The sequence below is a fragment of the Hemitrygon akajei genome, unplaced genomic scaffold (assembly GCF_048418815.1).
Source record: "Hemitrygon akajei unplaced genomic scaffold, sHemAka1.3 Scf000062, whole genome shotgun sequence".
In the NCBI taxonomy this organism is placed as follows: domain Eukaryota; kingdom Metazoa; phylum Chordata; class Chondrichthyes; order Myliobatiformes; family Dasyatidae; genus Hemitrygon; species Hemitrygon akajei.
The window spans coordinates 4,971,338-4,984,022 of NW_027331948.1; the positions used below are offsets into that span (position 1 = coordinate 4,971,338).

At 43.5% G+C, this 12,685-nt stretch overlaps 1 protein-coding gene across 1 annotated transcript in view; it reads right to left on the reverse strand.

The window, feature by feature from the left end:
* Window positions 1-3,596: 3,596 nt before the first annotated feature.
* LOC140721832 (NACHT, LRR and PYD domains-containing protein 5-like) overlaps window positions 3,597-12,685 on the reverse strand; it is a 32,420-nt gene continuing 23,331 nt past the window's right edge. Inside the window, exons 6-13 of the mRNA XM_073036641.1 lie at window positions 12,154-12,325; window positions 11,995-12,060; window positions 6,242-6,629; window positions 5,015-5,101; window positions 4,689-4,859; window positions 4,408-4,578; window positions 4,091-4,258; window positions 3,597-3,929 (exon numbers count right to left, since the gene is read on the reverse strand). Coding sequence (XP_072892742.1) covers window positions 3,851-3,929; window positions 4,091-4,258; window positions 4,408-4,578; window positions 4,689-4,859; window positions 5,015-5,101; window positions 6,242-6,629; window positions 11,995-12,060; window positions 12,154-12,325 — 1,302 coding nt within the window. The 3' untranslated portion in view covers window positions 3,597-3,850. The remainder of the gene's footprint in view (window positions 3,930-4,090; window positions 4,259-4,407; window positions 4,579-4,688; window positions 4,860-5,014; window positions 5,102-6,241; window positions 6,630-11,994; window positions 12,061-12,153; window positions 12,326-12,685) is intronic.

Here is a 12,685-nt window from a genome sequence, read left to right on the forward strand (position 1 = left end):
AGGGAACTATGCACTGTTATTCCTAGAACTCTCTTTTCCACTGCATTCCTCAATGCCCTACATTCACCCTGTATGTTCTATTTGGATTATTCCTGCCAAAATGTAGAACCTCACGCTTCTCAGCAATAAACTCCATCTGCCAATGTTCAGCCCATTCTTCTAACCGGCATAAATCTCCCTGCAAGCTTTGAAAACTCACCTCATTATCCACAACACCTCCTACCTTAGTATCATCGGCATACTTACTAATCCAATTTACCACCTCATCATCCAGATCATTTATGTATATTACAAACAACATTGGGCCCAGAACAGATCCCTGAGGCACCCCGCTAGTCACCGGCCTCCATCCCGATAAACAATTATCCACCACTACCCTCTGGCCTCTCCCATCTAGCCACTGTTGAATCCATTTTATTACTCCAGCATTAATACCTAACGACTGAACCTTCTTAATTAACCTTCCATGTGGAACTTTGTCAAAGGCCTTGCTGAAGTCCATATAGACTACATACACTGCCTTACCCTCGTCAACATTCCTCGTAACTTCTTCAAAAAATTCAATAAGGTTTGTCAAACATGAACTTCCACGCACAAATCCATGCTGGCTACTCCTAATAAGATCCGGTCTATCCAGATAATTATAAATGCTATCTCTAAGAATACTTTCCATTAATTTACCCACCACTGATGTCAAACTGACAGGACTATAATTGCTAGGCTTACTTCTAGAACCCTTTTTAAACAATGGAACCACATGAGCAATACGCCAATCCTCCGGCACAATCCCCGTTTCTAATGACATCTGAAAGATCTCCGTCAGAGCTCCTGCTATCTCTACACAAACTTCCCTCAAGGTCCTGGGGAATATCCTGTCAGGATCCAGAGATTTATCCACTTTTAAATTTCTTAAAAGCGCCAGTACTTCCACCTCTTTAATTGTCATAGGTTCCATAACTTCCTTACTAGTTTCCCACACCTTACACAATTCAATATCCTTCTCCTTCGTGAATACCGAAGAGAAGAAATCGGTCAAAATCTCTCCCATCTCCCACGGCTCCACACATAGCTCACCACCCTGATTCTCTAAGGGACCAATTTTATCCCTCACTATCCTCTTGCTTTTAATATAACTGTAGAAACCTATCGGATTTACTTCCACCTTATTTGCCAAACCAAACTCGTATTTTCTTTTAGCTTTTCTAATCTCTTTCTTAAGATTCCTTTTACATTCTTTATATTCCTCGAGCAATTCCTTTACTCCATGCTGCTTATATCTATTGTAGACATCCCTCTTTTTCCGAACCAAGTTTCTAATATTTCTTGAAAACCATGGCGCTTTCAAACCTTTAACCTTTCCTTTCAACCTAACAGGAACATAAAGATTCTGTACCCTCATAATTTCACCCTTAAATTACCTCAATTTCTCTATTACATCCTTCCCATAAAACAACTTGACACAATCCACTCTCTCTAAATCCCTTCGCATCTCCGCAAAGTTAGCCTTTCTCCAATCAAAAATCTCAACTCTAGGTCCAGTCCTGATCTCCATAATTATATTGAAGCTAATGCTATTGTGATCACTGGACCCGAAGTGCTCCCCAACACATACATCTGTCAGCTGACCTATCGCATTCCCTAACAGGAGATCCAACACTGCCCCTTCTCTAGTCGGTACTTCTATGTATTGTTGCAAAAAACTATCCTGCACACATTTCACAAACTCTTAACCATCCAGCCCTTTTACAGAATGAGCTTCCCGATCCATGTGTGGACATTGTCCAAGGTACTGCAGGGCTACAGAAAACCCAGGTTACTTTTACTCCTCAAGTCCGACACCAAGACACAAAGTTATAGCGTTTTATTGATTTCATTGCCAAGAAGTTATAGACAAGGAAGAGGCAAGAGATCTAACAGGACTTTTTTGAACCGGTGGACCGGTCTGCATTCTGGGATTCACCCTTGAGTCTGGATGAGAGCAGTGTGAGCTACCTGGATTACTACTGCCCAATCGCACTCACATGTAAGGTGTTGTCGTGCTTCGAAAGTTGGTCATGGCTAGAATCAACTCCTGGCTTAGCAAGGACCTGGACCCACTGCAATCTGCCCATCGCCACAATGCCTACGGCACGATCGCACAGGATCTCCACGCCGCCTTGCATCTCCTGGACAATACATTACCGATGTCAGGGTGCTGTTTATTGACTACAGCTCTGCGTAAAACATCATCATTATTATTATAGTTAGTCTCCACATTTCTCTCTGAAACTGAATGCTTGACTTTCTAAAAGGTTGACGACGAACTGTGCAGCTAACGTATCCACCTCGTTAACAATCAGAAGATTGTCTGCTTAGCCCATGGCTCTATTCTCTCTACACTCTTGACTGTGTGGCAAGGCTGAGCTCAAATACGATCTATAAATTTGCGGATGACCTGACCATTATTAGCAGACGCTCAGATGGTGACTAAAGTGCATGCAGGAGCACAATATGCCAGGTCGATGAGTGGTGTCAACAACAACATTGCACTGAACGTCAGTGAACTGATCGTAAACTTCAGAAAGTGTAGGACACACCAGTCCTCATTGAGGAATCAGAAGTGCAGGGAGGAGCAATTTCAAGTTTCTCTGTGTTAACTTCTCTGAGGACCTAATCTGGTCGCAACATATCGATGCAGATATAAAGAAAGAAAGACAGCGGATATCTTTCATTAGGAATTTGTGGGAATTTGGTATGTCGCCTGCTACGCATGAAAATTCCTACAGATGTACCGTGGCGAGTATTCTGACTGGATGTATCACGGTGTTGAGTGGTGTCACAGGATCATACTGCACATGATCAAAGCAAGCTGCAGAGAGCTGTTCAATTAGACAGCTCCACCTTTGATATCAGACTCCGCAGTATCCAGGACATCTTCAAGCAGCAGTGCCTGAGGAAGGCGGCGTCCATCAGTAAGGATCCCCACCACCCAGGACATGATATCTTCTCAATGTTACAATCGGGAAGGCACACACTCTGCGATTCAGGAACAGCTTCTTCCTCATCATCATATGATTTCTGATTGAGCTGTGTTCCAATGAACTCTACCTCACTACTTATTTTATTTCTTATTTTGCAGAACTTATTTAACTATTTAATATACATATATGTAAATAGTGTATATATTTCTTCATTTGTTGTCATGTATTGCATTACATACCTACCACAATGTTAACTAATCTCAAGACATATTCTGATGATATTCAAACTGATACTGATTCTTATGACAAGTGTAAATTAACAGAGTGTGAACTTCTAAAGTGCGGGACAAAATAAGCTGCTTCCGATTAATTCACAGTCACACACAATTAACTGACCGGCGAGAACGAGCGACAGGTTGAATAATCAGTCCCGTTTCTCACCGTTACTCTGCGTCGGAGAACAGACGATTATAAAATCACGCTTCAGGGCCGTGTGCGAGATCGCTACAGAGCCCTGCTTACTGCAGAGTTATTTATCAATCTAACATCACAACACTGACCACACTGCTGAATGTATTAACCTTAGCAGAGTGATATTTCTCCCCAGATAATCAATCCGAGGACTGCTGTCCGTTACTGAGCTTCGCCCCTGGACACCTCCTGATTGCCTAATTTTCCAGGGTCTCCTTTGGGGGAAAATTCTGACCCGGGAATCCGGTGTAAGCAGTGCCGTGAAATTTTATGACTGTGATTAGAATCTAATGTGTAGTGCAGTTGGAGTCAGTTAGAATGGTTGGATATCAACCCTGGAGCATGGCGATTAAAGAGAAGGGCAGGGAATCGGCCAAATATTCCCATCCCTTGGGAGAAATGTTCACAAATTCAGATGTTCACAGGATCACTCTCAGCGTGGGTCTGGATTCCTGCAGTTTCATCCTCCCGGTCTCACTGAACTGATTCCTCACCAGCCTGTAACAGATGGAATAAAGTGGAAATAAACAAATGACACAACAGTGTTAACAGCAGAGGACTGTGGTTAAAGTTTCAATAACACTCACAGACAAAAATCACCAGCAAAACCATGGATCCACTGATATTTTATCGCATTGAACTTTAACACAAACTCTCACCAGATCCACTCCAGACTCCGACGAGTCAGTATGAGGCGGCGGAGAGCGGGGATTGATCTGTCTGTGAGCGAGTTCAATCCCAAATCCAGCCCCGTCAGTGTTTGATTTGTAATGAGAGCGGAGAGGATATCGTCGGCACCAGAATCTGTGAGACCGACACAGTTCAGCCTGGAGTTAAGAGAGAGGGTGGGTGAATGACACAGATAGACAGGAGATGGTACAAATTCCCAGTGTTTAACACAATTAGTGATCATATTAATGTTCAGTGTCAGACACCCAGTGACTGTAAACACAATCTCCCACAGTCTGGTACTTACCCCAGTTTCTGTATTTTACACTCCGGGTTCCTCAGAGCCGCAGACACCAGTTTCACTCCTGAATCTCCCAGTCTATTTTTATTCAGGTCCAGCGCCATCACTGATCGGTTTGTACTGAGAGTGGTGGCGAGATCCCTGGTACCAGAATCTGTGAGACCGACTTCAATCAGCCTGCAAATATAAGAAAGAGGGTAAAGCGCAGGTAGACGGGAGATCACATAACTATTCTGTGTCAGAAACCCAGTGACTGTAAACTCTATTTTCCACAGTCTGGTACTTACACCAGTTTCTGTATTTTACACTCCGGGTTCCTCAGAGCCGCAGACACCAGTTTCACTCCTAAATCTCCCAGCTTATTTCCGCTCACATCCAGCTCCGTCAGTGATCGGTTTGTACTGAGAGCGGAGACGAGATCGTTAGCACCAGAATCTGTGAAACCGACTCTCTCCAGCCTGGAGATGAGAGAGAGAGTGAGGGTAAGAACACAGAGAGACAGGAGACGCTACAAATCAACAGTATTCATCAGTAACAGAATTACTGATTCATTAATCTTCAGTGTTAGACAACCAGTGACTGTAAACACAATCACCCACAGTCTGGTACTTACCACAGTTTCTGTATTTTACACGCCGGGTTCTTCAGAGATTGAAACACCAGTTTCGCTCCCGAATCTCCCAGTGTATTCCACCCTAGTCTAAACACACAGACAAATTCATGAAGAAAGTGATTCAAACCATAGATCTGAGTGAATTTCTCTCACTTGGCAATTTCAGAAAATAGTAGACCCTTCAGTAAATCACTGCTCGGAGTTCCCATCACTGTCAATGTCCCTCACTGCCCAGCTCCAGGGTATTCACCGAATGTCGGTAATTTGGTCTGTTGGTATGGCCTTGGTAACTCCACATATTCTGTCACATTCCCCGACGTGGAGCAACATGTTCCTGATGTGAGAGGGTCATAAGGGCAGGGTTGAAGTCTGGGCGGAATTCCCACAATGAGGAATATTTATTAATGGGAATGTGTCGATGGGAGATGGAAAAGGGATAGGAAAACGGAACCTGCAGAGGAAGGGGATGGGGAAGTGCGATCCCACAGGAGGAAGGGGGAATGAAGAAGAGCAATCCCACAGAAGGAAAGTGGATGGTAGAGAGATCCCACAGGCGGAAGGAGGATGGGGAAGAGAGATCCCTACGGGAAGGGGAATGGAGAAGAAGTCGCGCAGGAGGAATCCAACGGGAAAAGATGACCCTCAAGATTAGAGGATGCAGAAATAGATTGCATGGGAGGGGTGGGTCTGAACGGAGTCCCACGGTCGAGAGGTGGTGCCCGCATGGAGATTCGGTATCTAGTGGTGAGATAAGTCACACAGGTGGAGTGATGGTGATAGTCACACACGGGGATGAGCAGAGGAGGGCAAACTCACAGAGGTAAATCGTTTCCCCTCACTGGGACAGTCCGCTGACCCTCTCTTGTCGCTCACTGGGAAGGCGGTTTGCAGCCCTGGTGCACCTGCCACAGTCAGTGTCTGTTTGAGTGTCAGTTGGAGAAGGAAATTTGTCAATGGACATGTCACAGGCAGCGAGAAACGGCCATTCCTGTGATTTACTACATTTAAACCAATGGCCGTTTTTCACGGATCTGATAATGACTCCAAAATATCTTCAGAAGGAAATTCAGACCTTTACTTCCCTTAGAAAGTTACTGACCGACCCCCTGGTTAATTTCTCAAAATTCTTTACTATCTGGTTTACTACAGTTTTACCCAAATTCCTGAACATTGAGAAAAGACAATGGAACAGCTTCTCAGTTCAAAGTGAGAGATAAATCAAGTTACCTCAACTTCTGGCACTTGTGCAGCCCAGGTTCCAGCCGATGGATTCCTTCACACTGAATGCGGCAGTTCCACAGGTCCAGGTGTTTTATTGTATCACAGAGTCCAATGACATGAGACAGGACCGCGCAGTCAATCGGGGTCAGTGTCATTCCACTGAATGAAAGTGTTTCCACAGATCCCAGTGTGTCCTGTGCCAGCCCACGATTCTGAGACTCAAACAGGTAGAGTAATGTTTTCAGAAGGCATCTTTTACCATCTACACTAGATGTGCTTTCAATCTGGCGGTTAAATTCCTCTTTTACCCACTCAATCACCCGTAAGGTTGTCTCGTGAGGAAATGGTCCCAGAATGTCCTCCAGGCAGGGAGTTGTCATTGGGGAAGAGAGACCTGCAACAAAACGCAGAAATACCTCAAATCGCCCATCTGTCGTATTGCCGGATTCAGTGAGGAATTTCTGCATATCCCCAGGATGTGGATTCAGAAATTGTGCGAGTGCAGCTACAAACTCTTGGATGGTGAGATGTGGGAATGTGTACACCACACAGCGGGGAGAATCCTCTCTTTCCAAAAGCTCCGTCAGGAATTGCAAAGGCTGCACATTGTAGTTTAATAAATCTCCATCTGTAAACACAACCTTCTTCTCGGACACTCCTCTGTAGGCCATCTGACCAACCCTGAGTAACACATCACGGGGGTTCTCTATCTCACCTCTGTGGTTTTTCAGGATGTTGTAAATATAGTAGGAGTACAATTGGGTGATGGTCTGGGGAACTCGCTGCGGGTCCCTGACTTCTTGTGAGAAGAAGGGGCCCAGTACCAGAGCGAGGATCCCGCAGTAGGAGGGGTTGTAGCTCATGGTGGACAGGATCTCATTCTCCTTCACGTGTTTGAAAACAGCTGCTGCCACCTTCTGATCTTCAAAATATCTGATGAAATATTCCTTTCGTTCCTCACCAACAAATCCCATGATTTCAGCCCGGACACTGATCACTGCCTTTTCCAATAAATGTAACGCAGTGGGGCGGGTGGTCACCAGCACTGAACAACCTGGGAGCAGCTTGTGTTGGATTAAACTGTACACAATGTCCGACACCTTGCACCTGAATTCAGGATCTGTGCAAGCGTACTGAGATTCTGTGTTTCTCCGGCTGTCAGCAAAATCAATTCCGTCATTGAATTCATCCAATCCATCGAATATAAACAGCAAACTTTCTGGGTTCTTCCACAGTGTTTCCAGAATATTCCTCAAGTAGGGATAGAAAAGCAGCACCAGATCCGAGAGGTTTATTATACAATTGATCATGTTTAACTCTCGGAATTTGAAAGTAAAGACAAAATGGAATTGATGGTATATTTTCCCTGTGGCCCAGTCATAAACAATCTTTTGTACCATTGTTGTTTTGCCGATCCCCGGGATTCCGGTCACTACTGCTGAGCTCCCGGATTTGAAGCTACTTCGGGAAAAGTTGCTCTGGAACAAGTGATCCGTCCGGAGATTTTCCAGCTTTCTGCAGCGATGTGTTTTTCTCCAATGCTCGTGGTCTCTGCCTTTTGCCAGCAGATCATGTTCCGCAAGTCTCCGATCTCCAACAATAGAAATGACCGTGAGCTCAGCGTATCGATCAACCAGCTGGAAAACCTTCACCTTCTCCCTCATCAGGATCGTGTTCACTCTTATTGTTTCAGTTTGTCCCCGCAGAAACTCCTTGTGTTTCTGTTGAACATCTTAAATGGGAAAAGAAATAAAATGATCACCACATTACACTTATCAAAAACATAACTTGAAAACTGCAATCGGATCTCGGTACTAATATAGCAAGAATTGAAAGGTTCTATGGAATACAGTGTGGACTATAAACCCTGGTACATAGACAGCGGACACAATGATATTCAACAACCAACAATATATCAGATTTGTACAATCTGATAGTTAGCAATCAGAAAACGTCAACGTTCACTCTGATTCTTTTTGTTGTTATACCCTACCTGTCCAAGTTATTGCACTTGTGGGGTTTCCAGAGTTTCTCTCCGACGCCCAGTGATTCGTTAAATATCATTGCTAATGACCCCGCCAACACCCTCCTGACTAACTACTCCAACGTTCCTCGTTCTTCTTCAGCCTCAACATGTCTGAAAATACCCGTTTCTCAACCCTCAGCAAGCCCCTTTCAGGCTGCAGCACCTTTCTGCACTGAGATCACTCACTAATATTTTGAATTAAATTCCTTTACTCTTAGACTATTTCTGCTGGTCACGGTCTCTGTAATCTGTCCCAGCAAACGGCCACATTCGCCTTTGTTCCATTAGTTCAGACACTCAGATTCTCCACACTTTCCACCGACAAACTGGATCTGAACTATAATATACATTTCCTGAAACTCCTCAAACCCTCCCAGAACATCTTTATTATTCTGTTTATTATCCGGGATAATGCAAACGCCAATCGGGACAGAATGTGCAAAGTACATGTGACATGAATTTCTAGAGAAAAATCATATGGAATATTCCAGGCAACTATGGATACCAGCTCGCTGACAAAGGTCCTGGTTACACTGCAGAGGGAATGGAACAAGCTTGTACATTATGAGGAATTTTAGCTGACGGATGCATTCACTTTCTCTCTTTGGCCTATAAGCTGGTCTATTATTGGGATGTATTGCAATATTATAAACAAAAAAAAACTGATAAACAAGAAAATAAGCCGTCTTAAAGATTGCAAAATAATTTGACGACATTTAAAATGGAGAAGAACGAAAGGATCAGAAGCATCTATTTTCTCCTATCAATCAGGTTAGCAGAACTGTGGTCAATTGCCATGCATTGGTTAATAAATAGTTGTAGCAAATGGAGTCGTTAGGAAGTGGATGCATTTCCATGGACACTGGGAATCTGAGAAGTGGTCTATATTGATTTGGACATCTTTACTTGCGCGCTGATTTATTTGGACCATGGCACTCTTCGATTCCCCTTCCGATTTCCGTCTCTGAAACTGCACCTGGTTCCACAATATAAGATCATAAGATATAGGAGCATAAGTAGGACATTCGGTCCATCGAGTCTGCCCCACCATTTAAATCATGGGTTGATTTAATTCCTCCAGTCATCCCCACTCTCCTGCCTTGTTCCCGTACCCTTTGGTGCCCTAGCTAAACAAGACCTTTTCTATCTCTGTCTTAATGTACCCAATGACTTGACCTCCACAGCCGCTCGTGGCAGAAAATTCCACAGATCTACCACACTCTGACTAAAGTAAATTCTCGGAAAATTACCTTATCAGTATTTAATATGTTCACCAGCGTCAAGTTAGAATCCCAACTCCTGCCCATAAACGTATTGAATAAAAAAAGAAGCGTAGCAAATCACAGAGGACTTGTCCAACAAAATATTTACTTTTTTGAAGAGAATGTTTATCTATTTAACTGTGAAGTGAAAGCCAACTTTTAAACGAACTTAGTTCCTTCCCTACTGAAAAACTTGCGACCACTCTGATTCAGTTATACCACAGACCTCTGAACAGTCAGCAGGAGATGCTGGAGTATATAAATCACACAGAGCTGTTAAGAGTGCAGTAGGAGCCGGGGTCTCTGACTTTCCCACAAGGAACTTGGATCGGTTTGGAGAGGGTGTAAAATTTAATGTGCGTTCAGGAAAAGTTCCTTTGGCAAAATCATGTGGACAGTAATAGCTGAAGTGGGCAGAACTGGCCTGTTATTTTATGTAGCTTTTTGGATATGTAAATAATGAGGCTGAGCTTAATAGCAGTCATGGAAAGGAGTAAAGGTGGATTGGATATAGATATCCTGAAGTCGAGGAGGAATGATTTTGAGTGTATATGACAGCGGAGACGATTGAACGTAATTGTTCATCCAGTAAACCAGGGTCAGGTAGAAGTGAATAGTCGGAAATTGGGGACAATGTGTCCCCATGGGCTGGGAAAGGGTGAATTGTAAGGAACTTTGAACATTAAAGGATTTACTAATAAAACAAGGTTTTCTCAGATATAGAGAATTAAAAGCAAATAAATTATTCTGGGAAGATTAGAGGAGAATGCTCGAAAGGAATTGTGAGAGCAGTCTGCGACATGACATGATGATGTTTGAGAAAAATGCAAAAGCGTTTTGTGAATATATTAAAGGCAAGAGAGATTCATTGTATCAGGACACTTCCCTGTGTGTTAAGATCCAGACAAAGCTGTCGGCAGTTTTACGGTGCAACAACAATCTACGCGGTCGAAATGTGAACTAAATGAAGTATAGTTGTACAGGTCTGTAGGTCAACTGGTCGCATCAGTGTGATTGGCTGGTGTGGGCGCATGGGCTGAAGGAACTGCTTCATTATTTTTAGAGCTACAGCTCAGTAACAGTCCCTTCCAGCCCATGCGCCCACACAAGCCAATCACACTGATGCGACCAGTTGACCTACAGACCTGTACATCTGGACATAGACTTATTAAGAATAGTCTGCATGGCTTCATGTGTGTAGGAGATGTTTAATTAATCTGATGGAGTTTTATTCTAGGCAGTAACTAGGGGAATTGATAAAGGAAGATAGTCGATGCTGTCTACACAAACTTTAGGAAGGCATTTGATCTGATCTTGCATGGGAGTTTGGTCAAGAAGGTTCAGTCGCTCAGTATTCAAGATTAGTTAGTAAATTGGATTGGTGTTGACTTTGTGGGATCAGCCACAGTGCGGCAGTTGATGTTTGTCTGTCTGACTGAAGGCCTGTGACTTGAGTCCTGCAGGGATAGGTGTTGGGTCCGTTGTTTTATTTTTGTCATCTATGTCAAATATCTGGATAATGCTTTAACTAGCTGAATCAGCACACTTGCAATGAAATCAATATTGTGGGTGTGATGAACAGGGATGAATCCTGTCATGACTAGCAGAGGGATATGGAACATATGGGAAAATGGACTGAAAATGCAGATAGAAATTAATGCAGACTTGCTCGATGTGTTTCACGTTGGTAGAACAAGCCAGGATCCTGCACAGTGAACGGCAGAGCACTAAGGAGCAAAAGGATCCGGAATACAGGTTCATCATTCACTGAACGTGGTGTCACAGGTAGATAGGATCAAAAAGAAAACTTCTGGACCTCATAAATCAAAATATTGAGATGGGAAGTCATTTTGAAGTTGTATAAGACATTGGTGAGTCGCAATTACATTATTGTCTGCAGCTTTAGTCATCTAACCTACAGGGTAGATGTAACTAAGGTTGAAAGAATACAGAGAAAATTCACAAGGATGTTGCCGGGTCTGGAGAACCTGAGCTATAAAGATAGGTTGATTAGGTTGGGATTTTATTCTTTGGAACCTTGAAGATGGAGCGGAGATTGGATAGCGGTGTACGAAATTATGATGGGTATAAATAGGGAAAATGCAAGCAGGCTTTTTCCACTGAGATGGCTGTGACTACAACCAGTGGCTATAGTGAATTTTTAAAGGGGATGTTTGGGAAAACCTCTTCACTCAGAGGGTCGTCAGTGCGTATTACGAGCTGCCAGCTGTAGATTGCTGGGTGTAGATACCTGAGTTACGCTTATGGCTGGATTGTCGAAATAGTGAACTGAATTATTTGCACAACGTCGGTGGAAATGGTCTGAAGTATAACAAAAACTCTAAATACATATCGACAGACCATTCCTCTTCACCGAAACTTACACCTGGATTCCCACTTTCTGTGAACAATCGCTGTCTAATATCATTTCTGTGAAGTAATCAGGTAGGATCGTTTATTTCATCACTCACCCTTCAGATGCGAGGATAACTCATAAAAGCTTCTGGTTATATCCATGTGTTCATATGGATCAGGACCTGTTGACATTGAAAAGCTTTCATGAAACCATGCATTGTTAAATCTAGAAATTTTCAGTCTGTTTTATGGCAGAGTGGGTTATTTCACTGTACCGAGTTCCTGGATTTCCATCAATATCTTCTCCACCTTCGGTAATTTCTTCCTCATTTCCACAAAGGATTCCCACATCACCCTCCGGGCCTGGGCGCCTTTCTCCTTCACTAGACTGAGGAAGAGTTTGCAACTCTCTGTCCGTTTTCCCATCTCCACGAGCTCAGTGACTTCCTGTGAAGAACAGTGAAAAGAGGATGGAGAGGTACAGAATGATTAGGAAAATATCTGCTCACTGATGGGACATTCAGTTAGTTTCACGGACTAAATGCACACGGACAACCACCGGTCGGACTCCAGGTCTATTCTGTAAATCTATAGGTTCAGACGTTGGAAACTGAGGACAATTATATGCTGACTTTATTGTCGCAGTGAGGTTATCTCCGCTGCCAAATTCGTTCATAACTCCAGTGGCCTTATTATATGGTTGTGTTGGTGATGACAATATGAGGTAGACCTTGGGCCATTAACCCGTGAATTATGGCTCGTTACAATTCCATGCTGCTGCACGACCCATTGGCCCATGGAATAAAA